Below are 26,041 nucleotides of genomic sequence, written 5' to 3'. Positions count from 1 at the left end.
AAGAAAAGAAAAAAGAAAAGAAAAGAAAAGAAAAGAAACAGTATTTTCTTTTAGTCTTCTTCTGCTTCCATCCTCCATCACAAACTGGATTAAATCACAAACTGCCATTTCCCATGTACTCCCATTACGCCGGCTTCTGTCAGTATTTTAATGTTTGTTACCACAAGACTCTATTTAGGCTCCAGTGGCCTGGTGTAATCAGCAGTCCAGCTCTTGTTTTTATATATGCAAAAGGACAGGAGCTTGAGAATACACTGTATTTCATTATTTTCTCTTTATGAGATAATACGTACTTATGAGGAAAAAAATGATACGTGAAGAGATGAAAAGTCTGCCAGTTATGTGATTACATAAGGAAAACCACTGTTAATATTTTGCAATATTTTCCAGTCCCTGTGCACTTATTTAAATATATGTAATTTTAGAAATAGAATTATCAATTTTATAATATTGCATCCTGTCCTTTCTCCTAAATCTACCACCAATATTGTTCCCTTTTCTTTTTTTTATTGTTTTTTTTTTTTAAGTAGGCTTCACACCCAGCGTGGATTCCATTTTTCCATTTTCTTAAATATTTTTTAAAGTATCTTGAATGGCTATATAACATTGTAAACAATAGAACATGATTTTGTTATACATGTAGGTTATTTGCAGCTTTTGTGTTGAAAAGAAATGTTGAACCATTGCTGTATTTATTAAATTGTATTCACAAAGTAAAACATCTGGGTTATATTTTAAGTTTCTTCATGTGTTCTTTAAAGAAACATATAGTGTGGTGGTTAATGTACAGACTTCAGAGTAATCTTTGAATTCATACTTTGTTTTTCCCTCTTATATACAATCTTGGACACTACATTTCATCTTCCTTGGTATCTGACTCCTCATGGTCTTTTCTTTTCTGTTCTTTTCCTTTCTTTTTTTTTTGACTCCTATTTTTAAAGATGATAACTCACTGAGTTACAAGAAGAGTAAATGAAACTTTATGAAGTATAGTGCCTAGAACTTAAGAGGTGTGCAGTAATTATTTACTATCATATCATCAGATTGCTTTTGAGAAAGTTCATACTAGTAAATTATAACTGACCATATTGAGGAGAAGGTTGTGTATCTGAGAACATGCAAGCACATTTATTGAACACCAGTAGAGAAAGATTCCAAGAAGGTGTGACTTGTGACCCCTCGCATCCTTACCCTGTTCTCTGTATCCCAGAGGCTCCAAGTTCCCAACACATGTTATCAAATATATGTAAAAATTTATTTATTCGACAGAGAGAGAGGGAGCACAAGCAGGAGGAAGCAGCAGAGGGACAGGGAGAAACAAGCTCCTCGAAGAGCAGGGAGCCCAACATGAGGCTAGATTCCAGGACTCTGGGATCATGTACCTGAGCTGAAGGCAGACAACTGACTGGGCCACCCAGGAGCCCTTCAAGTATATATATGTCATTAATCCCACATGTTCTGGGTTACATTTTTTTTTTTAACTTTATAGGCTCTTTGCTTTGTGGAATGTGCCAACCTAGAAACTTTAGAACATGTAAATGTCTTTTTTGTGTTTGTGTATTCGTATATGGCAAGCCAGCCATCTGGGCAAGCATGTGGTACCATCTGTATAATGCATCCAGGTAGATGGCTCTCTGGGCTAAGCCTAAACAGAAGTGCAGTAAAGTCTGATTGGTACCTGGAGTTAGGAAGAATTATCAATAGAGCACGTATGTGAGCAACTGTATTCTGTGAGATAATTTACAATTTTTTTCAAAATGTTCAAAAATTTATCCAACATGTTAGAAATGGGACTCCAAGGTCTGCAAGCTTTCTTATATCCATCATTGTCTCAGGCCGGGCTGCTTACTTCTCTTTCTTCCTTATCCCACATCTAAAAGAACGTAGGGAAGGAGAGTACCATTAATATATTCAATATCCTTCTCTAAGAAATAACTCACCCATAATGATTCTCTCAAAAAAATACTTAAATAGAAGGGAACCACACATGTGACTTTCGAGTGCCAGCTCTCTGCTAGATGCAGTACCGGTGCTGTTCAATTTAATCCACAAAACAACTGGGAACTATTGGCATCCTAGCGTCATTGATGACCTGAGACCCTTTACTCTGTAAACTGAGTGGTTTTGCTTGATCCACCACTTGGAACAGTGTCTGGAAAGTAGTAGATTCTCAAAAATAGTAACTGGATTAAATCTCTCAAGATTATACATCTGGTAAGGGAATTGGCCGTGTTCAAACTTGAAGACATCTAATAATTGTGGTCAGTGTTTGCTGGGTTCTAACTGAGTGCAGTACCAAACGTCGGAACATATACTAATTAACTCCTTACAATAGCGCCCTCCCCCCTCAGGACAGATGCTTTTAAATATCCTTGTTTTAAAGAAAAGTCACTGGTGTACTGCTGGAACTGAATTTGAGCCCAGAAAATGTAAACATCCCTAATGCCATGGTTTTAGTTAGTAAATTGGTTTGTGTCTTTTAGTTGCCTGCTATTTTCATTATATGAAATGTTGCTAAGTGTTCTAGGAAGAGGGGGTTTTGTGGCCCAAACTTTGGAGGAACATTAGGTTAAAGGACATTAAACTCGGTTTCCTACTTTAGGAATTTTCTGAGCTTTCAGCATACTACTGCCACTTAGGAGTCTTCAGACAGGTTATAGAATGCAGTGTTTTTTATTTTTTGGGTTTTTTTTAAAAGATTTTATTTATTTATTTGACAGAGAGAGAGAGCATAAGCAGGAGGAGCTGCAGATAGAGGGAGAGGGAGAAGTAGACTCCCTGCTGAGCAGGGAGCCCCATTTGGGGTTTGATCCCAGGACCCTGAGGTCATGACCTGAGCCAAAGGCAGACACTTAACCGACTGAGCCACCTAGGTGCCTCGAACACAGTGCTTTTTAAACTTAGGTGGTCCTCTGTCCCCCTAGGACACTATTAACATTTCCTGAAGCCCGCATTCCGTAGAACACAGTTTGAGAAATGCTTGCCAGGCTCAGCAGACTCTGCTGTATTGTCTCCATCCTAAAGAGGAGAGTGAGAAATATATCCACTGAAGTCTGCTCTATTCCTTGTAGATCAAGGAGTTGTCTGTTGATTCTACTCATGGTACTCATTCTAAACATGGTCTGTGTTTTAAAGAAAATAATTAGCCCCTTTTTTTTTAACATTTCATGTCAAAACAAAAAACAAAAAAAAACGTTTCATGTCACTTTCTTATAATAAACTTAATAAGTATTTTATGAGAATAGGATGGACCCATGTCAGTTTTGCAGTGTGTGAGTTCCTGCATCCCTATTCCCCTGAGCTATTAAGGCTTATTGAATTGTGCTCACCATTTTGCATCAGCCTCCAACAAATGAGAGAGGTTGACCATGAAATCTCAATCCGCTCCTCTTGATGTTTTACTTCCTATTGCATAAAAGGTAACCAATTACACTATATGTATAAAAATATCTAGTCTTTGCTTTTGTTCTTTTAAGAAAATATATCTCCTAAGCTGATTTTCAAAACATTTAGGGAGATAAATTGACTTGTAATACTTGAAAGATCATGAAACAGAGCATTGCAATAAAATAGGGTTTGTGCATGGAAAAAACACACACTTTTTTGTTTTTTGGCCAGCAGTTGTACTTTTGGGCCATTTCTTCCATACAGTGCTGTATGATAGAGACCAAGATTTATAGTTGGCGATTTCCTGAATAACAACTCAGATAGCAAATGCCTTGGTGAAACAACTTTCATATGTTCAGCAAGGCACAAAGTAACACAGTAGAATGGATCATTTGTCTCATGGTTTTTATAAGGGTTTTTTGTTTTGGTTTTTTGGGTCTCTTACAAGACAAAAGGACATTAGTTATTTTTCTTTTTTGCCTTAACCTAGAATATAAAATAAAAAAATAAAAGTTGAAGAGAGGCTGTTTGAATGAAAAAAAAAAAAAAAGGAAAATTTCCTTTTACTTCTGATTTCTCTGTACCCAGTGAGTGATATGAACTTTGCCTATAGAGAGAAGGAAAAACAAGCACATGGATAGGAAAGTAGTCCCTTCATCATGAGAAGGAAGATGAAATTCTGTAACAACTCTTCAGTTTCTCATAAGAAATAGCTGCAACTTTTGCTTCGGGATGAGACATTCACATAGTGGTGTTGTGGTTCAATAGGAGTAATCAGTAGAAGGAATAGGGGGAGACGCAGTAAATGCAAGGGCATCAAGAGGAGGCACAGACGAATCTGGTTTTCATTTATGAGGATTTTTAGGTCGGTTTTAAAGACAGGCTCTTGATGACATAAGGTCTTTGTAGCTTGATTTTGTGTGTGCATACTGTATGTTCCATCCATATGTAAATCATCCATATATAGATCAATAGCATAGAATCAAGAGTCTAGAAACAACTTTACATTTGCAATCAGCTGATTTTTTAAGGACATCAATTTAATGGGGGGACAGCATAGTCTTTTTAACAAATAGTGGTGAGAAAACTATAAATCCACATGCAAAAGAATGACTTCAGACCCTTACCTCTCAAAATTTACAAAAAAAATAACTGAAAAGGGATCACAGGCATAAGTGTACAAATTAAAACTGTAAAGCTCTTAGAAGAAAACATAGATAAATGTTTGTGACTTTCAGTTAAGAATTTCTTAGATATGACACTAAAAGTACAGGCAATGAAAAAATAGATGGGACTTTGTTGAAATTAAAACCTCTTTATTCTTACAAAGACAACATCAAGAAAGTGAAAAGATAGGGTGCCTGAGTGGCTCAGTCAGTTGAGGATCTGCCTTCAGTGCAGGCTGTGATCTCAGGGTCTTGGGTTTGGGCCCCACATCGAGCTCCCTGCTCAGCGGGGGCCTGCTTCTCCCTCTCCCTCTGCCTGCTGCTCCCCCTGCTTGTGTGCTTTCTCTCTCTTTCTATATACAATAAAAAATAAAATCTTTTTTAAAAAGTGAAAAGACAACATATACAGAGTGAATAGAGATACTCAAATTATTTATCTGATAATGGACTTGTATACCAAATATATAAGGAACTCTTATAACTTCATTATAAAAATAATCCAAGAAAATATGGGCAATGGATTTGAATAGACATTACTCTAACAGTTATATACATGGGCAATAAACACATAAAAAGATTTTAAATATCATTAGCCATCATGGAAATGAGAATAACCATAATGAGGTACCCCTTTGCCTCTACTAGGAAGGCTATAATAAAAAAAGACAGCAAAGTGTGGGCAAGAATGTGGAGAAATTAGAATCCTCTGTCACTCTTGCTAGGAATATAAAATGTTGTTGCTGCTCTGGGAAACAATCTGGAAGTTCCTAAAAAGACTGAACATGGAGTTGCCTTACCATCCAGCAACTCCACTTTTAGGTGTATACCCAAGAGAAATGAGAGCCTCTATCCATGCCAAACCTTATACACTAATGTTAGTATACAAGTTAGTAGCATTATTCCAAATAGCCAAAAAGTGGAAAAAACACAGATGTCAATAAACTAATAAAATGTAATATATCCATACTGTGGGGTATTACTCAGCAATAAAAAAGAATCCAGTACTGATACATTCTACACCATAGATGAACCTTGAAACCGTATGCTGAGTGAACAAGGCTAATCACTAAAGGCCACGTATTGTAGAATTCCATTTACATGAATGCACAGAATAGGCAAATCAGGAGAAAAGTACATTAGTGAGCTGGGAGTAGTGGGGCAAATGGCAAGTGACTATTAATGGGTCTGGAGTTTCTTTTGGGAGTGATGAAAATGTTCCATTACTGAGAATGGTGATGATCTCACAACCCTATAAACATGTTTAAAAATCATTGCATTGTATATCTTAAGTGGGTGAGTGTATGGTGTATGGACTATTTCTCAGTAAAATTATTAATAAAACAAAATCATATTACATAATTACACTGTCATGTTGAATTCCAATATAATTTTAGACTCATAGACTAAAACTCAGTTTAGAGTTTTAAATGACCTTTTCCAGTACATACAGCTACTGATCACAGAGGCAGACTTCCTGAACATCGGGCCAGTTGTCTCTACATTGTGATCGTTATAGGAAGTGTGATCCCAATGAACCACAAAAATCATACTAAGCGTATTTATTGGTTTGGCCAGGTAACACTGGCTTGTATAACAGATAAACCACTAAGTTGAGGTTGACAATAGAAGTTTAATTCTTGCTCAAGTAAGGTTAAATAATGTAAGATGAGGATGAGGGGCCACAGGCACCTCTTTACCAAAGTTTTTCAGGGACCCAGGCTGATGGAGTTCTTACTCTTTCAAAGCTGTCATGAGCTTTATTGTATTTTTTTAAAGATTTTATTTTTATTTTATTTCTTTATTTTAAGTAGGCTCCACACCCAGTGTGGGGATTGGACTCACAACCTCAAGATCAAGAGTCACATGCTCTACCAACTGAGCTAGCCAGGTGTGCCCTACCACCACCACCACCACCGCCTTGCCACAAGCTTTAGTATCCTGCCAGCAGGCAGCAGAGGAGACAGTGGAAGCTCATCTAAGGGAGACTTTCCTGAGGCACACCTAGGGGCAGTGCACATCATTTCCTCTCCTATTCTGTGGTCACAACCCAGCCACTTGGCCCCACACAGATATTGTGGGACTGGGAAATGTCGACTCTGGCCAGCAGCCATTCCTAGCTATCCCCTAGCTTCTGGAATGAACCATTTGGTATCTCTGCTCCAAGTTCTTTCCTTATACTTTTGAAAGGTAGATCAAAAGGATTCCCAGCCCACATGACTGTGTCCTAGTTTAAAAGTTTGCATATTAGAGTTTCTGCTTTATTGTGAGGTATTTTAACACTTTTAGAAAAAGGCTAAGTCGCCAGTCTATCTGATTTTTTTTGTCAGAGTTTACCAACTGCCCCAGAAGAAGAGTCTTGCTATCAGTCAATTTTTGTTAAGCATCCACTGACTAATAATTAAGAGGAGTTTCCAAGTTGCAGATTTTAGAAGACTCTTTGAGATCTTGTGTAGGCTTATAAGAGTTCTCTAGGAAGTGACTCCAGTGGAGAGGCTCTAAGCTTTTCATACCCTGTTGGAAACATAACTTCCTTGAATCCCTACTTGAAACAGCACTCACAAGAGGCAGCCGATGCCATTTACTATTCATTGTTTCAAGGCAGGTGACCAAAAGGGGATTCTAAGAGAATAAATGAAACTCCAGGAAATTGACTCAATTTTGACAGTCCATATACTATTCTCTGACCTTATACTGAAATAGTGATAGCACATATGTCTCTAAACTATGGAACTCTTACTCTTACTCTAGAGGTAGCTTGGGTGAGTTGTGAGAAGTTAAAAGTTAAAATTAGAGGAACAGTGGCCCTGGCAGCTTTTTGAGGTCTTTCAGTTACCAATTGCATGGCACTGGGCTTTTCAGACCCTCAGATGATCATCTAAAAAGGGTAATCTTCTTTATGAGGTGATCTTGAGGATTAAATGAGAGTCCCCATGAAGTATTTAATATAAGTTTTAGCACAAAATAGTGCTTTAATATGAATAATTGATGATAATAGCTTCATCATTTAACTTTTAAGGAAATGACAAGAGATACCCTCATTGATGCTTAGTGTTGCAAAGATGCAACACTGACATATTTTTGGCAGTGTCCTGAAGATTTTTTGATCAACTGTGTTGCTTGCAGAAATTTTTCTTAGGCACTCAGAATCCATCATTAAATACCAATTTATTGGGTACCTACTATGTGTAAACACATTGGCAGGCACAAAGGGATTAATTATAAAGTGGAAGAAGTGGCCTTTGCCTTGGGTAGTCCATAATGTCATAAGCATTAGCGGTGGCTGTATTTAAACAGGCTGTAGCTAACCCAACTTTCTAGTGTCATTAGTGTTTGAAGCCAACTGCACATACATATTCTAGTATCAACAGAAGTATCTTTTTTTTTAATAAGCCCAAATCTAAAATACCATATTTCACTTTTTATTTTAGCTTCCTGCCTTTTGTTCCCTGTTATATTTTAAGCCCCTGCACTACCGATTGTTAATTCACCTCTCACCCACTCCTCACACATATTCTGATCACGGGATTGTTATCAAGCAATTATATATTATGTTAAAAACAGTTAAGTTTTCAAGCTAATGATTCAAGAGCAGATTGTGTCTTAATATGAATTAGCATAATGCTGTGATTTGTGGTTTATGTAGGTTAGAAAATTAGCCTACTACAGTGGATTTTGGCCCAATTTTTATTTAAAGAGCAACATTATTATTGATTTCTTAAAGCCAGGCTTATATAAACCAGATATCCCTTATATACCTTGTATGGGATGAGTGAAAGCCAAGCTCTTCATCTCATTTTTACCAATTCCTTAGGGTCTTAGGTCTGGGAAAAACTTTATTATCCCATCCTTCTAATTCTCTATCCCTTGAGCAGAGGACAAAACCGGCCCTGAGAGGTTAGAGGACGTTCCTGGGTCACACAGCTGACTTGGGTCTGCATCCCAGAGCAGAGAGCTCTCTCTATACCAGACCCCTCTTCCTGGCTGATAAGCTTTTCCTTTCCTCTGACCTCCTTTTTCTAAGCGGTCACCAAGTCCTGTTACTGCTTCCTTCAAGTGTCTCCTGGTTTCCCTCCTTCCCATTTCTTCCTGTCTAATCCAGTCCCTCAGTTCTTCACAATGGAAAAGTCCCAAAAGAGTGCTTTGTCTCGGGGCATCCATCATACAGGATTAATTTTCTCTAATTACCACTGTCAACGTGTCACTCTTTTGCGGTGAAGCTGCCAGGAGCTCTCTGCTTCCTGTGACAGCAGGTAACAGCACTCCTCCTGTGCTAGATCCTCCAGAGCCCAACTCTATACTCACTCCACTTCATTTCCTTTCTTCCCAGGAGCCCCAGGGGCCCAGAGTCTTCTCTGGGCCTTCTCCGTGAGTTCCCCATGTCTCCTCTGTGCCGTCGGTCTGTCTTGCTCCCTGGTGTCTAGTGCTTCTCTGCCTTTGCAAATACTCCATTTTTCGAGGCCAAATCCGGGGCCCATCATCTCTTCAGTACTTTCCCTGAGCAGTGTAGTGATAACCTAATTACCCCCCTTTATTCCCAGCCTTATTGTTAAGCACTACCATGTAGCATTGGGCATAAGAACCTTTCTTATGTGGTTCTGTGGTTTTTCCTTGGGATCGCCTTGCCTTTTCAATTACATTTAATGCTCTTTGAAAGCAGGGCTTATGTTTCTATTTTTCTCATATGGTCCACATTTTACAGTGCCTAATAAGTGGCCAGCAATTACTGATTATTAGGGACTCTCTGAGCTTTTTAAAGGCTGTTGTCCAGAGCTACAAGCAGTTGAGATATTTTACAATGTTCACTGCTTGGATCAGGATCAGTTGTTAATATTGCAGAACACTGTCCTCTTGTGCCAAATGTTAATAGGATCAGCTGCAGATGTGTGAATGATCCTCAGGCAGGGCCTGGCCATAGTCCTCACACTAATAGTTCATGATTTGTGGATCAGTGGCAGGGAGGTGGTGAGTCCTTTCCTGAACACCTGCACATCTGCCTCTTGGATCCTACAGTAGGTAACCATTACTTGAGAATGGATAGGAATAATATTATCTTTATAAGTCCAGCAAATTCACGACATACCAATGTGAAATGTGAGCTGGCCCAGCCTCCCCCGTCCACTGTGTGTCCTCGAACCTATGATAACCTTGATGCTATCTTTTCTACAATATTCACACAGTGTCTAAGATTTAATCTGATCTTTTTCTGAGATATTTTTTCATAACTCAGTAAATACTCCATCTTCTCAAAAAAGTAAGGATGTTGTAATAAGCTCCTGGTATTGGTAAATGGAATGTGTACTATTTGAAGAAAACATTCTGAATTTTTGATGCTCCTTTTCCACGCCTTTCTTACATTTCCTGGTAGTCATTTCTGGACTGAGGCAGCTACAGATCTTATAGTACCTTGGACTGTGCTTTCCCCAAGGCATCAGCCCTACAAGTCTTTCTTCCAATTTGGGTTCATAAACTTGGAATTATTTTTTGCTATGTCAGCAGATAAGTTCCACCCATACAAAATGGTTTGGCCATTTTCCTCTTTGGCACAAAAGAGAATTGGCAGAGACTCAGACAAAGATGAAGTTGACAAGCTCTGGAATGGAAGTGAGTTCAGTGGCTCTGGGCTTTGAGTCCCACTTGTGTATCTCTTTTTTCGGACTCCTTGCCCACCCAAAAAGTCCTCTCTTCCCGTCTTAGCTAAAGATGTTTCAGATCCTGTCGCCCTTTGTTAATGTCTCCAACACACATAGCGAGATGCTGCTCTCTTCATCTACACAAAGTTAACCAACTGGAATCACTTGGAGGTTTTTTTCTCATCCTTCTAGGTGGATGGAAGTCTGCTTAGTCGAAGAATTGCCACCAACCACTGAACTGGAAGAAGGGCTCCGGAATGGAGTTTACCTTGCAAAGTTAGCCAAGTTCTTTGCCCCAAAAATGGTATCAGAGAAAAAGATCTATGATGTGGAACAAACACGTTACAAGGTAACTGAGATGTAATTGGTTTTGGCTTCCATCTAAAAGTGAAAGTTTAATATTTCATTTCCTTTCCCTACTTTTAGTGTTTCTATAAGGATTTTGTGGGATGGGGAGGGAGTGTCCTTGGTCTTTGAAACCTGCTAATAATCATTCCTGAGGGAGCAGCAGTTTAAAAGCAGAATGAAAAAAATAATAATAAAAGCAGAATGTTTCTATTTCTGGGCTGAGGCTGAGACACGTCTGATTTCTGGGGCCTCCCAGGCCCCCCTTCATTATTCCTTCATGGAGGTCATTTTTACTGGTATCAGTAAATGTCAAAGGGAGGGCACTATATCCTTCTTCTTTTTTCCACCACTGACATAGTTTATTACTCCCCTTGTTCTCATCAAGGAGTAAAATACCCAACTTTTGTGGCCCCAAAGAGTTAGGGCCAGTCTGAGCAAATGAGTAGTAACATTGAATAATCAGGTAGGTATTCTTTTCTATTTAATGTTTAAGACAAAATAGGACTAATTTTTTTTGGTATGCAATTTGTGTTAATTATTTCATGGCTAATTTGGGAGAACACATGAGGAGAAAACAAAACCAAGATAACAACAGTCTTGACCTGAGTTTAAAAATGATATTTTAGAGACACATGTCTAAGTATTCACAGATAAAACAATATATCTAAGACTTTGCTCTAGAATAATGGGGAAGAGGATTGAGAGAGATTAGAGACTAGCCATGAGTTCATAATTGCTGAGGTTAGGTGATGGGTACCTAGGAGTTCATTATACTATTACATCAACTTTACGCATGGCATTTTTCACTAAGAAATGAAGGAGGAAAAGGCAAGCACCAACCTAAAAGACCCCTCCATTAGATGTGTCTTCGAAAGAGTTTTTAAGCATATGGTGTTCCCTCCTGGAATAAGTGATTTCTTTTGCACGTTGGGCCAGAATTTCTAAAGCTTCTCTGAAATGTGATTCTTTATATCCTTCATTCTTCATTTATTATACAGTTGACCCTTGACCAGTGAGGGCATTAAGGAATCCCTTCCCACTGCACAGTCTGAAGTCCACATATGAATTTTTGTTTTGGTTAGTCATTTATTTCCAGAAAATAACCTTAACCATCACTCTTAATTTATATCCTTCCGGGATCCCTGGGTGGCGCAGCGGTTTGGCGCCTGCCTTTGGCCCAGGGCACGATCCTGGAGACCCGGGATCGAATCCCACATCGGGCTCCCTGTGCATGGAGCCTGCTTCTCCCTCTGCCTATGTCTCTGCCTCTCTCTATTTCTCTCTCTGTGACTATCATAAATAAATAAAAATTAAAAAAAAAATTTATATCCTTCCGACCTACAATCCTGCCTATATGAGAATAAGAGGATATGGGAATGGAAGAGGGATCTCCCCCTTCAGTCTTACAGGGGAAGGTATCCATCTGTCTATCCCAAGCTAATCCTTCCACCTGGGTTCTCCTTCTGTCTACTCTGTTGGGTTTGATTATCAGCTCTGGGATGTATTGGAAGAGGTATAGCATTATAATCAGATGCATGTTAAAATGCGTTTTCTGAAAACATTGTTCAAGTTTACATCTCAGCTTTTGACTCTGAAATGAAGTCAGTAATACTCATTGTATGTTAATATTACTTATGGAAAGCTTAAATGAGTTGCTGTAAATTGATAAGGGATTTAGAAAAGAGTACTCTTAATTTTTTGTTTGCTCCACTATAACTTTTGACTCTCTCAAAATTTTACTCGTAGCCTACTGTTAACTAGAAACCTTACCCATAAGTTGATTAACATGTTATTTTGTATGTCATATGTATTACAAACTTATTCTTACAGTAAAGTAGAGAAAAAAACATTATTAAAATCATAAGAGAAAATATAGTTACAGTGCTGTACATTTATTGAAAAAAAAAAAGTCTGCATGCAAGTGGACCCACGCAGCTCAAACCTGTGTTGTTCAAGGATCAACTGTATTTAGTTCTTTATATCGTTTTTTTTTTAATCTGTAGATTTTCAAGTACCTCTAAAAGTTATCTGTCTTAAAATTGCCAGGACAACATTTAGTTGAAAATGGAATGCTTTCCTATTAACTGTATGATTCATACCACCCTTCAGGGTTACTGAAGCAAAATTTATTTTTAAAATGTGTATATTTTGGGACGCCTGGGTGGTTCAGCAGTTGAGCATCTGCCTTGAGCTCAGAACGTGATCCTGGAGTTACGGATTTGAGTCCCACATCAGGCTCCCTGCATGGAGCCCACTTCTCCCTCTGCCTGTGTCTCTGCCTCTCTTTCTGTGTCTCTCATAAATAAATAAACAAAATCTTTAATAAAAAAAATGGAAATATATATTTTGGGGTGCCTGAGTGGCTCAGTCACTTAAGCATCTGCCTTCAGCTCAGGTCGTGATCCCAGTGTCCTGGGATAGAGCCCTGCATTGGGCTCCCTGCTGAGCAGCAAGTCTGCTTCTCCTTCTCCCTCTGCCCCTACTCCTGCCTGTGCTGGCTCTCTCTCTCTCTCTCCCTCTCTCTCTCAAATAACTAAATAAAATCTTTTTAAAAAATAAAATAATAAAATTAAGTATGTATATTTAATTCACAGCAAATGTTTGAGTCATCATTTAGGCTAGCCATAGACCAGAAGAGGTGAGACATCTTTTATGAGTCTGTTTTCATATTCTGGCCTAAAAGGTAACTGAACTAAACTTCCTGCCTTGAATAATGTTAGGAATAAAAGTATTTGTGTTTGTTTAAGTACTTTTGAGCTGATTAAGTCATGTGTACCTCCCTAGAGTCTTAGCTCATTATGTTAGCTTTTCATAAGACTTTACTAAATCAGTGATTGAGTTAGGCAAAATGATTTTATTTAATTTTGAAAAATATTTTTTTATTTCAGAAAAGAGCAGAAAAAATTATTTATATCCCCACACCACAAAATAAATTACTTGTCCACATTTTGCCGCCGATTTTTATTTTTTCATTGCTTCTACGATGACTATTATCATGCTTTCATCCTGTTTCTTCTAACAGTCATGTAGATCTGATGACAGAGTTAAAGTGTAGTTGGCCTGGGCTCCAGCCCATCCTGAAAGGGGGTCTTGGGTGTTTTATTTTGACATTGTTAGAGATGAGAATCAGACCAGCAAGAGCTCCAAGCGAGGGGTGGGATACCTCTTTACTCCACTTGGCACATCATACACCTTTGACTGTAAGTGTCTCTAGGTCAGCTGTGGACCTCTCCTGGCAAATCAAACAGGTGCTATTTCCTCCTGGCATCAGGAAGCCTACCATTTGAATGAATAGCAACTTCTCTTTGGGATGGAGACAGGGGAAATATTTCCTGTTCCATGTTACAAATGAAATATCTATGGAGCCCAGGCAAGCGATGACGTTTTTGAACAAAATACTAAGACAGAAGTATTGTGTTTGCCACTCCTACCCGTCAGGTCACGGAGGCCAGATATACAGGAGAGACGATGCTAGGAGAAGGGCAGAGAGAAGGGAAGTGTAGCAGAGGGAGGGGTGGTGGTGCCAGCTAGGACGTGGGAGAAAGTACAGGACCAAGGGAAACTACCCCTCTCTTCATTCACTGGACAAAACAGCCTTTTCCCTCTCATTTATTAAATCTCCAAGAATGCCTAATGTCTTTTAAAGAGAATTTTTAGTGAGTTGCCATGTAATCATAAAATTTTAAGGCCATTTCATTCATTTTACAGAATTGAAAGGAGTCAGATATTAGTGAACAGGATACTTAATTTCCTGTTCTTAGGTTCTTTAGGACTGGAGCCCATCCTGTGGTTCTTCATAAGGAGCCACCGAATCACGGGACTGTAGCAAAGATGTTGAGACACAAAGGAATGCTAGCTAACACAGCCCCAGCCCTGGATACACCATCTGGCAACCATGAGTTCAGCAAGTGTAAGCTCTTGCTCCAGAGTCTGCTTGGACTAGAGCCATAAAATATGACCTGCCTGTTAGGTTGTGTGTCTCTGAGGCAAGAGCTCTGTCCCAAAACTCTAACAGCCTCAGTCTGGGCAGTGATGGCTCTGAGTTAAACAGATGGGAGCTTTCAATGCCATCCCATCCCCTTTGTCTGCCAGCTTAAGTACAACCCTGGTCCCTCGTTAATTTAAGGTTACAAAGATGTCCTAAATATTAGAGTTCAACCTTCTAATGATAAGTATGCTTTCCCTGCCCACCTCCACCTGCCACTCCAGGTTCCAGCTCTGTGACCATGCCATGTGCACTGTGACACCTGACACTGTCCCTTTTGGACACACCATGGTGTACTGTAAACATTGCCTTGTCCTGAAAGCAGGAACCGTGTGTGTTGTCTTTGTGCACTCCTCGGTGAACGGTGAAGGATATAGCCCATGGGCAGTGCTAGGGAAACAACTGTTGGCTAAAAAGAATGACAGTAGTTTTGAATAAGTTAAAGGACTCCATTTCTTATCTTCTGTGCTTTATTTGATACTTAGGGTGCTTGGAGTCTGACACTCTTCCTCCAAATGTGATGCTAAAATCTCCTGCAGGACCACTCGATGGATGTGTGGAAAACGTGGATTTCTGGGCCCAGCCCAGGCTACTGAGTCAGGAAGTCTCTTGGCCAGGGACCCAGGAAGTTACACTCTTAATAATTATCCCAGATGATTCTTTTCTTACGTATTACTTGGATTTGAGATAATCTACCAGTATCTAGATAAATAATAAATTTTAATAAAAGTAGAGGGAAAGAAGATAAAATTTTACTATAATAGAAAAACATACAGTATAGAATTGACTTACCCATACAGTGCTTATCAGCCCCTGCCACGTGCCCAGGCACTGTTCTGCACATGAAGGCAGAGTGGTGAGCAAGGCAGACGTGATTTCATGGCACTTAGGGCTGAGGAGGCAGACTGTAAGTAAATACACTGTTGTGGGGATGGTTATATGAGGGAAGAAATTAAAGCTGATATTACTGACAGATAGCACTGCATAGAGGATGAGCTGCTCTGAGGAGACATTTACCTCTGAGGCGGGAAGAACGAGAAGAAAATCATCCATGTGCAGCTTTGAGGGTGGGGAGTAGCGAGGACAGTCCAGACAAGGAGCCTATTTTTGAGAGACCTGAGGAAGAAAAAAGCTTGGGCAAAACAGAGTGGCTGAAAGCCTGTGGTGAGGTACAGTGGTGAAAAATGAGGCCGAGATCGAAGCAGAGACTGATCACACAGCCAGGCTGGGAGATCTGTGACTTCATCATAAGTCACTGAAGAGGAAGCCATTGAAAGAGGCATCATGGCTTCACAAAGATGAGTCGGCTGCTATGTGTAGAATAAATTGCAAGATGAGGGTGGAGGCAGTCCAATGAGGGGATAACTAGGCCAGGTGACAGGTAACAGTGGCCTACATAGACAAGAAGTAAATGGGTTCAAGAGAGAAAACAACCTGGAGAGGGATTAGAAATGGATAGAGGGCCATGAAGAGAAGATGGCTGGGTGGACAGCATAACGTGACCAAGGGGAGAGCGCCAGTTCTAAAGGGGGGTAGAGTGTAAAAAGGCCAAGGCTTACATGGTGAAGGCATGTTCCCACAGTGTTCCCAAGGTGGTTAAGATGGGCAAGAGAAAGGAGAGGAGGGAGCAAGAAGGGCATTCCTTGAGTTTGGTGATGCTTAAGAACAGAAAACGGTATCTTTCCAGGCAGTGCATGGATAACAGTGGACTTAAAATAGATGTTATAGATGTTAACTATTCAGGTGAGTCTTAGGTAGAAGAAGTTATCATCCAAAGAAGACTTAGATAATTCCTCATCTGTTCAATTTAAGCTTAAGTAACCTTATTGGCTGGTGAAATAGCTCAGCAGTGGGAAATCAGCATGTACGTTCTAGTCCAAAGCTGGAAGAAATTAGGTGGATAGACATTAATAACCCTTCCCTAAATAAGACTACAAACATGCCATCTAGCCTGGTATGAATATGGGGGACTGGTGAAAAAATAGACAAGGTGAAAGTGGTTATGGACTAAGCTTATTTTGGGCCTCAGTGTTTAGGAAACTATTTTTGTTCTAATTGAAATAAATACAGTAAATTGAAGATGTTAATGCACATCACACACCGAACCTTCTTGAATATGTATACCTTAGCATTCCGAAGTCAGCATTCTTCAGATGTTTAAAATGGACGAAGGATTTGAAATCTGTCATTTCGTTTACTATAGAAATAAGACCAAGATAACCACCCTTTCCTTCAGTGCCTCTTTCATGAAACACTAAACCTTTTTCTGACCTTAAAGTGAATAAGGTTGCAAGCCTGGTCCTATAGCATACAATAATTATAATAACTAATATTTATTGCCTTCTTAGATGCCCTTTGCAACTAATTGCTATATGTGTATTCTCATTCCATCTCAACTCAGAGATGTATGCTATACCCATTTTATGGCTGAGGAACCAAGGTTCAAAGAGATTTGTAACTTTCCTGAGGTTACCTGGCTAATAAGACCACTAAGTGGACACGGATACCTGCTTAATGATTTGGGTTTTTGAAGCCCACCAAGAAACCAGCCTTCAAACAAGGGTCAAACAAAATTAGGTTTATTTAACTTGTTATGGCAAGAAAAATATACATACTGATGGGACTATGAGCAGGAGGGAAGAGGAGCTTAGTGTAGAGTTGGGCTTGTACTGGTGATTCTAATATGGATTTAGGGAAGCAAAGACCAGTTATCTTTGGAGAGTTGTCAGGAAGCAGCATCAGTTTGGTGTTCCAGTACTTTTTATCTAGGAGGTGAAAAGATAGAATGGGGATTAGACTCATCCATGAAAACGGTTGCTCATCTTAGTTGGAACAGTGGGACATTTAGTTATTTTGTGGTGCCTAGGTTCCTCTTCTCTGTCTTGATGTGAATGTGGATTGTTTCCATCTTGTCCCTCCATGGTCACAGAGTGGCTGTGTCTGAGACTTGTTTGTATTCTGTAAGAGTTGTTTATGCTGAGTCTCCCTCAGACAGTACTGCCTGGCTCTTAACTCTCCAGGCCCCCTCCCCCTCCTCCCCTTCCCTCTCTCCCCGGTGCCCCTCTTCCCTTTTTTTCCTCTTTCCCTCTCCCTTCCTCTTCCCCCACCTCTCCTCCCTCTAGTGATTTCATAGTAACTGCTGATTTTTTCCATTCAAAGAATAATCCCACCATCATTAGGTCCTTTGTTCTACCACTAGGGAATGCTAGTATGAGGAAGGTTTTCAGTTTCAGAGAGACCTCATTTTGAATCTCAGCTCAGCCACTTAACACCTAATTGGTCTCAGGCAAATTAGTTGGTCTTTCTGGCCTTCGTTTCTTCATCTCTAAAAAATGGGAAATGATAACTGCCTTGCAGAGTGTTTTGAAAAGCAGAGATAATTTACATGCAGTGCTTGACACACAGAATTCAGTCTGACCACTACTAAAAAGGCATACACATTTGTCAAATGTTAATTTGACCTATACTTTATAAAGTAGAAGTCTAGGGCAGCCCAGGTGGTGCAGCAGTTTAGTGCTGCCTGAAACCCAGGGTGTGATCCTGGAGACCCGGGATCCAGTCACGCGTCAGGCTCCCTGCATGGAGCCTGCTTCTCCCTCTGCCTGTGTCTTCACCTCTCTCTCTCTCTGTGTGTCTCTATGAATAAATGAATAAAAATTTTTTAAAAAATAAAATATAAGTCTAACAGCAACAAAAACATTTTCTTTTACATAAACTATTTGATTTGTAGAAGATCGTAGAAGAGGTAGGAAGGGCCAGGCTTTCTGAATGTGATTATCTGTTATCGGATATTATATAATGAAACTTGCTGTAATTCCTGTTTTTTCATATACTAAAATGAAAAATAAAATACATAACTTTATGCTACTCATTTAACTAATGAAAAATACAGAGTACCCGTAAAGCTCCCAATGTTTCAGTACCTACTTGATGAGATACAGGTAAGGTTGCCACAGTTATAGACTGTGGGGAAAAGACTGAGGAGGGCTTTAAAGAAAAGCAGAAGACATAGAAAGCCTGTTGTCATTGTGCACGTAGAGAAAGGTCTTGTAAAACATTTCTACTGAAGATTTATTTCTTACACAAAGATTATGATTAAATTATAAGAGGATGGCATACTAAAATTGCCCCTGAACTGTGGGGGTTCCCCCCTTTTTTTTCTATGTATTTTTCTACATTTACAGGTTTTCTACAGAAATTCTATTCAAGATCAGAAAAAAAAATGTTTTGGCAGAACCAGAAACCAGGAAGAAAGCATTTAGTCTTCTAAAAATCCTATTTTCTTGAAGTTGCTAAGTTTCTCAGCCACGGTTGCCAAAATCTTGACACTGTGTGTGCGTATGTGTGCATGCATGTGTGTGCACATGTGTCTCATAAAATATCCTGGGGCATGTGCTAGACATTAAATGTTGAGATTCTAGTTCAGAATTACCTCAAATATGTGAATTGTGGGGACTGGAATGGTCCATTACTAACGCTGTTGCTGAGATAGCCTAGTCTTCTTTATTGTGTCTCCAGTTGTTTTATGATTTAATAACTCTATTTTAGGAGAAATAGAATTGGAAAACATCCTGCTAATGAAAAAAAGTTGTTACAAATGACTCACTTTTCATGTGGTCCCTTCTTCTCCCCCTCCCCATCTTCACACTAGAAGTCCGGCCTTCATTTTCGACATACAGACAATACGGTCCAGTGGTTAAGAGCAATGGAGTCTATTGGTCTACCCAAGGTAAGCCTGAACTGAGAAGCCAAAAGGGGTCATGTGAACACCTCATTATGAAAGAAGATCTGGCATACTGGGATGTGTTAATGCAGCAGATGGCCTCATTGCTTCGGGCACAACAAATGTGAGGACTACGCAGAAATATGAAAAGGCCTGTGCAAAGTAATATATGGCAGGAACTCAGAATGAAGTATGTACACAGATGGAGAGCAGCTAGGTTAAAGCATGCATAAATTCAACAAGGTCAAGACAAGCCGTAGCTGGTAGACAGTTAACTTAAAGTAGCCACCTCCTTTTTGACTTCAGATTCAGTATCGTACCATGTATTGTATCACTGTAAGTTAAAATGACAAAAGTATTTTTATAAAGTGTTATTATAAAGCATATTATCACTTTGAATGGTAAAACCCAGGGAGTTAGAGTTCTTACTCTTGAAATAGCTGTCCCAAATAAAACTTGGCCAATATTCAGTGCTTATTAAATTGAAAGAGCAAGTGCCCTTAAGCCTCAGAGACAAATTGACAAGTAGAGGAAATGAGGAAATAATTACATTTGTTAGAAATTGTAGAGTGATTTCTTCAACTTCTGATTTTGAAATAATTTTAGATTCACAGGAAGTTGCAAAAATAGTACATCTATGCATATTCTTTTTTTTTATTCTTAAGGCATTTATTTATTAAAACATTCTCTGTCATTAGCTTAAAATTCAAATCAGTCTTTACATTTCTCTACTGAGGACTCCACCTCAGTATATGACATAAAAGCAACAACAGTGAGTGTTACCAGCGTCCACACAGTGAGCCCCATGGTCAGCCTATCTGTTCCCCAGGTGACCCAACTAGATGTTAATACTGCTCTGCTACAGGGTAAAAGCTCCAAACTCAAATTCATTGGAAAAGGGGTGAAACTTCTGCAAGGTGCACTTTAAGAAGACATGAAAAGAAACCAGTGAGTCCTTTAAGAATAATAAAAGGGGGTATTTTACAGTTAAGCACATGATTTGGAGTGAAGAATTCGGATGTTGCTCTGCCGCCAGGCTGTTAATACTCTTCTTGTTCCTCCTGTGGGCCCCCTTCATCAGGTATCACAAAGCCTTCATCTGTGGCTTAGAGAATGTTCACGATCCTCTGCAATACAGGGTTGTTTTCCCCTTTGTTCTCCTGGCAAATCAATTTGATGTTTCTTAGCTTTTCAAAGTAGAAATCTCTCTTTTTCTCCAAGTCTTCGATGGTAAGTTTCAATACATTGACCTGCTGCATCAATTCAGCTGCTTCATCATCCCCATTGCCCCCACCAGGATTCTTTCGCACCACACCCGGGCCAGCCTTGGGGGTTGCAGTAGTTCTGGGTGTTGCATTGAGCCTGTGTGGAGCTGCACTGTTAGAGCGGAGAGGTTTTTTCAGTTTGTTCAGAGCTAGAGCAACAAGGGAGGGAGCCACTGCAGTTTCTTGACCTTGTCTGGCAGCTACAGGGTCATAGTCTTTTTCATCATAGTTTGCATCAAAAAACTTCTTGAACCACTGAACAAATTCAAAATTGTCCTGAAACTTTCCTTTTACTAATTTGTCCACAGGAATTATTTTGTCAACACCCATTCTCTTAAAACCTGCTTGTAGTATTTTGAAGTTCTGGATGTATTCATGCTCTAGTTTAGCCTGGAATTTCACTTTCTTCAAGGCAATGGAGCCAGGAAATAGCATGTCCATAACCTGACAATAGGCAGCCCCTGAGCAAAACTGTTCAATCTTTGTCAGATTCAGCTGTAGAGACTCATTGATCCAGGCCAGCATGTCATGTCGACTTAGGTTATCACTGGTGACAGACATTGAGTTCACTGCCATCTTCAGCTCTCAGCGGGACAACGTCCACTGCCTGTGCCCAGCTTAGGTTCCGTCTTCATCTTGTTCAAATCGCCTGACCCATCTATGCATATTCTTGATTCAGCTTCCCCCAGTGATTACATCTACTAACTGGAGTAAAATAATAAATGGATATCAGTGTGTTACTGTTAACTAGGCTGTAGACCTTATTTTCACCATTTTTATATGCAGTGATTTTTGTGTGTATGTTTCTATGCAGTTTTATGCCATGAATATATTTGTGTTACCACCACCACAATTAAGGTACATATACCACAGAGGAGTAGGCCTTGACCATCACCTCCTTTTCTAGCCCTGTTCCCTGACAGCCCCTACTCTATTCTCCATCTCTATGGTTTGGTCATTTTGAGAATGTTAAAGAAATGGAATAGAGAGATTGACTTTCTTTCAGTAATGCCCTTGAGATCCATCAGGCTTTGTAGGTATTGATAGTTCACTCCATTCTGTTGCTTATTATGTACCCCTGTTTTGAAGAAATGATGTGGAAGTGGTCCAGGTCTTGCTATTATTAATCCAGGTTTGAATTAACACCACCCACCACAACAAAAACAAAAAATTGCTTAATGTAGATTATAAATGACAGTTTTCAGTCTGTTTGAGCTTATACCTGATTTAGCTCAGCATATTTTATTTCAAAATAGCCAATATTGATTTATCCTTGCATTTTGAATCAAATTATTTTCCCTTCTCTGAAAATGCCTGGAACATTAAATACTGTTCCCGTTTGGGAACGAGTTATAATATAGAATTCATATTTCTAGGTTGTCATTTAGCAAGTCCTTACTGGATAGCAAACAGATTAATAAAGAAAAATTCAAATAAAATTCTTCTCTATGAGGCAACATACTTTAAATTAGGATCATTTTGTTATGTTTCATAGATTTGACTTAAAGCTTTTCAAATGGCATGTGTTGGGCCAAGTTTTCCTTAACTTAAAACCAAATAAGTGATCCATGTGGCAGATACTATTTTAACACTGATTTTTATGAAGTGATTAATACATTACATTGCAGTGATGAGTGACCAATAGCGTGCTGAATTGATGGCTGTATTTGACCACTACTAATGTCTTCACTTACCTTTTCCATGCGCAGCATCCTGCTAATGCTGGGGGTATGGTGATGATCAAAATGTTCTGGTGAGGGGCAGCCCGGGTGGCTCAGTGGTTTAGCGCCGCCTTCAGCCCAGGGCCTCATCCTGGAGACCCGGGATCGAGTCCCGCGTCAGGCTCCCTGCATAGAGCCTGCTTCTCCCTCTGCCTGTGTCTCTGCCTGTTTCTCTCTCCCTCTGTGCCTCTCATGAGTAAATAAATAAAATCTTTTTAAAAAATGTCCTGGTGAACTCTATGAATTGATCCTACCGTATTGGCTAAAAAATCTTATTCAAGATTTTCCAAAAGAAATGAAACAAATATTTATAGGAATATGCATTTCCATATGGAGAAATATAAAGAAATACAGGTTTTTGAAAGGAAAGCGAGTGGGGAGCTATAAATTTCTTCCACTTTCCTGCTAGCCTTTGAAACCTGGTCCTGTCCTTCTGAATTGAGAATCCTCTCCTGACAGATGCTGTAACAGCAAACATTTTGAGGGAAAGTTGAAAAGACCTTGAACTTTCCTTCACTGAAGACATTTATTTAAGCACTCTGTGGCTATACATTGTGGCTGAGAAAACTTCGCTGCTTTCTTCTCTCAGCTTTTTTCAGTGCCTAATAGAAAATCAGATTTGAGTATCAAGTGCTACCATATGATACTGGACTTAATTTTCATTTTTATGTCAACTTTTATAAAATATCTACTGAAAATGGTAATGCCAGCATGCTTATCTTTTTCTTAGAAGCCTTAAGCCTAATGACTCATTTTTGGTGCTTGGGAATAGAGGAGTTTGGTGCCCTATTCTAAAATCTGTTTCTTATCAAGGTTTTAGTTTCAGGCTTAAGAGTAGTGTTGATGTGTATTAAAAGCCTCTGTTCAATCTTACTGGTTAAGTAACTGCATATTTAGTTGTTTATCCAAAAGAAGTAATCAAGTGTTCAGAAAATGCAGGGATATTCATTGCAGTAAACTTTTAATAGGAACAGATTGGGAGCAAACAAACAAAAAGTTCAACCTTAGAGAACTGACTTAAATTATCATTCAAAAAGATAACAGAATCACAAACATCTATTATAAATAACATTCTAATAGAATAATGAAGAGGATGGAAATAGTCATGTTCTGCTATGGTACTATGATAATACTATCTACTATAGCATTACTGGGGCTTAGAGTATTACAGTTTTGTTTTCACATACATACATACATAAATATAAAAAATCAGAGACATATATATACTGAAAAAAGCCTGGAAGAACATACACTGAAATGCTAATGGTAACAATCTAGGAAATGAGATTATAGGTAGTGCCTTCTTTCATACTTCATTTACTTTCCAGATTTTATTTGGTAAAATGTATTATTCAAGCAGAAAATAGCATCAGCATGTCTTGTGTGTGTGCATGCCTGTTTATACAAGTGTGTAGTTAGGTGTTTAACGTTATAATAAAACACTATAAGACAGACACCCTTCTCAGGGTAGGGTACCTGTAGGCAGTCACAGGATGACCCTGCTACAGAGAGCAGAGCCTGACCAGGCTTACAGCTTGTGGAGTGAAAGTGCCACTAGCCCTGTGGATGCAGCCTCCTAGAGTGGCCACCCAGGAATCCCCCACTCTCCCAAGCCCACTAGGAGGCATGCTGTCATGCCGTCAGGGGCCCAGATGCACCCATGGGTCTGCCTGTAGAGCAAAAGGGAGGGAGCGACAATGGGCAGGTTCCTCTACATTTAAGGAAATACAACAAAGACAATCAAAGTACCATCATTTGGGAGATTTAAAGTAACTTTGAAAAACAAAACATAATAAAACATATTGTTTCTTTTGTTTTCCAGATATTTTATCCAGAAACAACAGATGTATATGACCGGAAAAACATACCGAGAATGATATACTGCATTCATGCATTGAGGTGGGAAAAAACACAACGAAGTGCGTAGGGAGTAGATTTAAATGAAACTGTAATTTCTGTTTTAGAAGAGGGATCTTAAGTTACTTAAATAATCCAAAGAACCTTTTATTGGATTGAGTTGTTTTGTATTTGGCACAAATTTTTTAAATTATCACATAAATATAGTCCTTGAATTGGAAAACTATTTTTTCTGATTTTTAAGATCTAATTCAAAACAGAATACCAGAAAATGAATGAAAGACCTGTAAGAATAATGAGAAAACTTAAGTTGAAACTTCTGGGGATCTCATAATGTTGCCATGTTCTTGAGTTGTGATCTAGTTTACAAATATAGCCAGCCAAACTACATCAAACGAGCAGCTTTAATGGTCATAACTTTGATACTCTTAAATCATCATTTTGCTTCAATTCTTATCATAGACTAAGGAAGTCCAGTATCAGGATAGTTTCTTCTGACCTTCACTCAATAGAACCTGGACCACGGGGTAAAGAAGAAGCATAAGAGTTGCTTCGAGTTAGTCAAATCAAGATAACGTTTGTTTTTTTAAAGAGGGAGGGAAGAGGGACAGAGGGGGAGAAAGAATCTTAAGTGGACTACATGCCCAGCAAGGAACATGATTTGGGGCTGAATATCACAACCCTGAGATCATGACCTGAACCGAAATCAAGAGTCAGACGCTTAACTAACTGAGCCACACAGGACCCCCAGGATACTATTAATGTTCATTAATTAAAAGCAATTGTTCGATAGCTTAATTTCTGAAAATGCTTACATTGTGCTAGTTCACAGATCATTTTTTATCTTACTGGACTGGAAGAAAAGTTATTTTTAGGTGGTAACAAAGTCGATTCTAAAAATCCAGTTTATGGCTGTCATCTTGCATTCATACAGGTAATAGCTTGTAGACTTTATGTCTAATTAAATTTTAAATTTCTTCTAAAACATCTGCCTCGTGTTTATATCACTAGAAGTCATTTTCCTGGCAGTCTTCTGTGTAGAGATTTATATTAACTTCTTCCTGGCTCTTTTCCTCTCCAAAGGAAAAGGTTTCTACAATAATTCATCGCACTGCTGGCCTACTAGAAAAGAATTTTGATTATGTCATATAATTTGACTTTTCCCCTGATGGGTACTTAGGAGATTTGTTTGGAAGATGACAGAAATACAGACCAAATGTAAGGGCCTTTTCTGTGATTCCTTTTTATTCTTGTAATTTAGAATGGGGTAGCGGGGGAAACCTGGGTGGCTCAGTGGTTGAGTATCTGCCTTTAGCGCAGGGCACAATCCCAGGGTCCGGGATCAGGTCTCGCATCGGGCTTCTTGCCTGCTTCTCCCTCTGCCTGTGTCTCTGCCTCTCTCTGTGTGTCTCTCATGAATAAATAAATAAGATCTTAAAAAAAAAAAAAAAGAGTGGGGAAGAGAGCAGGATCACTTCTATGCCTTCCTCTTCATGTGTTGGCTAGTATATCATTATGCCAGCAGTATTTCTGAAAGCTTTTTTGTGCAAAAGTGCTTGTCTTGAGGAATATTTTCAAATGTGTTGCCCAACATTTCTTGTCAAATATTTTTCAGAGCTTAGAATGATCACTTAACACTATACTTAGTACTGCTTTTGTGACCTGCTAAGCCAGCTACAGTTAGTTAATATCATTATCATACCCGTGCATCATAGTGCTAATCTCCTAATCTGTGGCATGCTCTTGGGGTATTTTGGACAAGTTTAAATTAGTTCCCACCTCCACCACCACCGACGTGGACACCTGAGCTGTTAATGTTAAGCAGCTTATAAAGAAACTTGTGCTAAGTTCCATTCTAGCAATGTCACTATTTTTCCAGAGAAATTATATAGAACTGCAGTGAAGCTTGCAAATGAGTTTGTAATCATTTTAACAATGGCTTCAGCAGATTGGTAAATA

At 39.1% G+C, this 26,041-nt stretch overlaps 1 protein-coding gene and 1 pseudogene across 2 annotated transcripts in view; one reads left to right on the top strand and one right to left on the bottom strand.

The window, feature by feature from the left end:
- The window catches only part of IQGAP2 (IQ motif containing GTPase activating protein 2), a 287,229-nt gene that overhangs the window by 138,752 nt on the left and 122,436 nt on the right, over positions 1 to 26,041 (top strand). For both annotated transcript variants that reach the window (XM_072794591.1, XM_072794582.1), the window contains exons 3-5: positions 10,376 to 10,532; positions 19,168 to 19,245; positions 24,048 to 24,124. In XM_072794591.1, the coding sequence (XP_072650692.1) occupies positions 10,376 to 10,532; positions 19,168 to 19,245; positions 24,048 to 24,124 (312 nt within the window). The remainder of the gene's footprint in view (positions 1 to 10,375; positions 10,533 to 19,167; positions 19,246 to 24,047; positions 24,125 to 26,041) is intronic.
- LOC140614990 (microtubule-associated protein RP/EB family member 1 pseudogene) lies at positions 20,296 to 21,080 on the bottom strand (annotated as a pseudogene).

Source organism: Canis lupus, chromosome 2 (assembly GCF_048164855.1).
Source record: "Canis lupus baileyi chromosome 2, mCanLup2.hap1, whole genome shotgun sequence".
NCBI lineage: Eukaryota > Metazoa > Chordata > Mammalia > Carnivora > Canidae > Canis > Canis lupus.
Note: the sequence above shows the minus strand (reverse complement) of the source record. Positions and strands in the feature narration are given on the sequence as shown.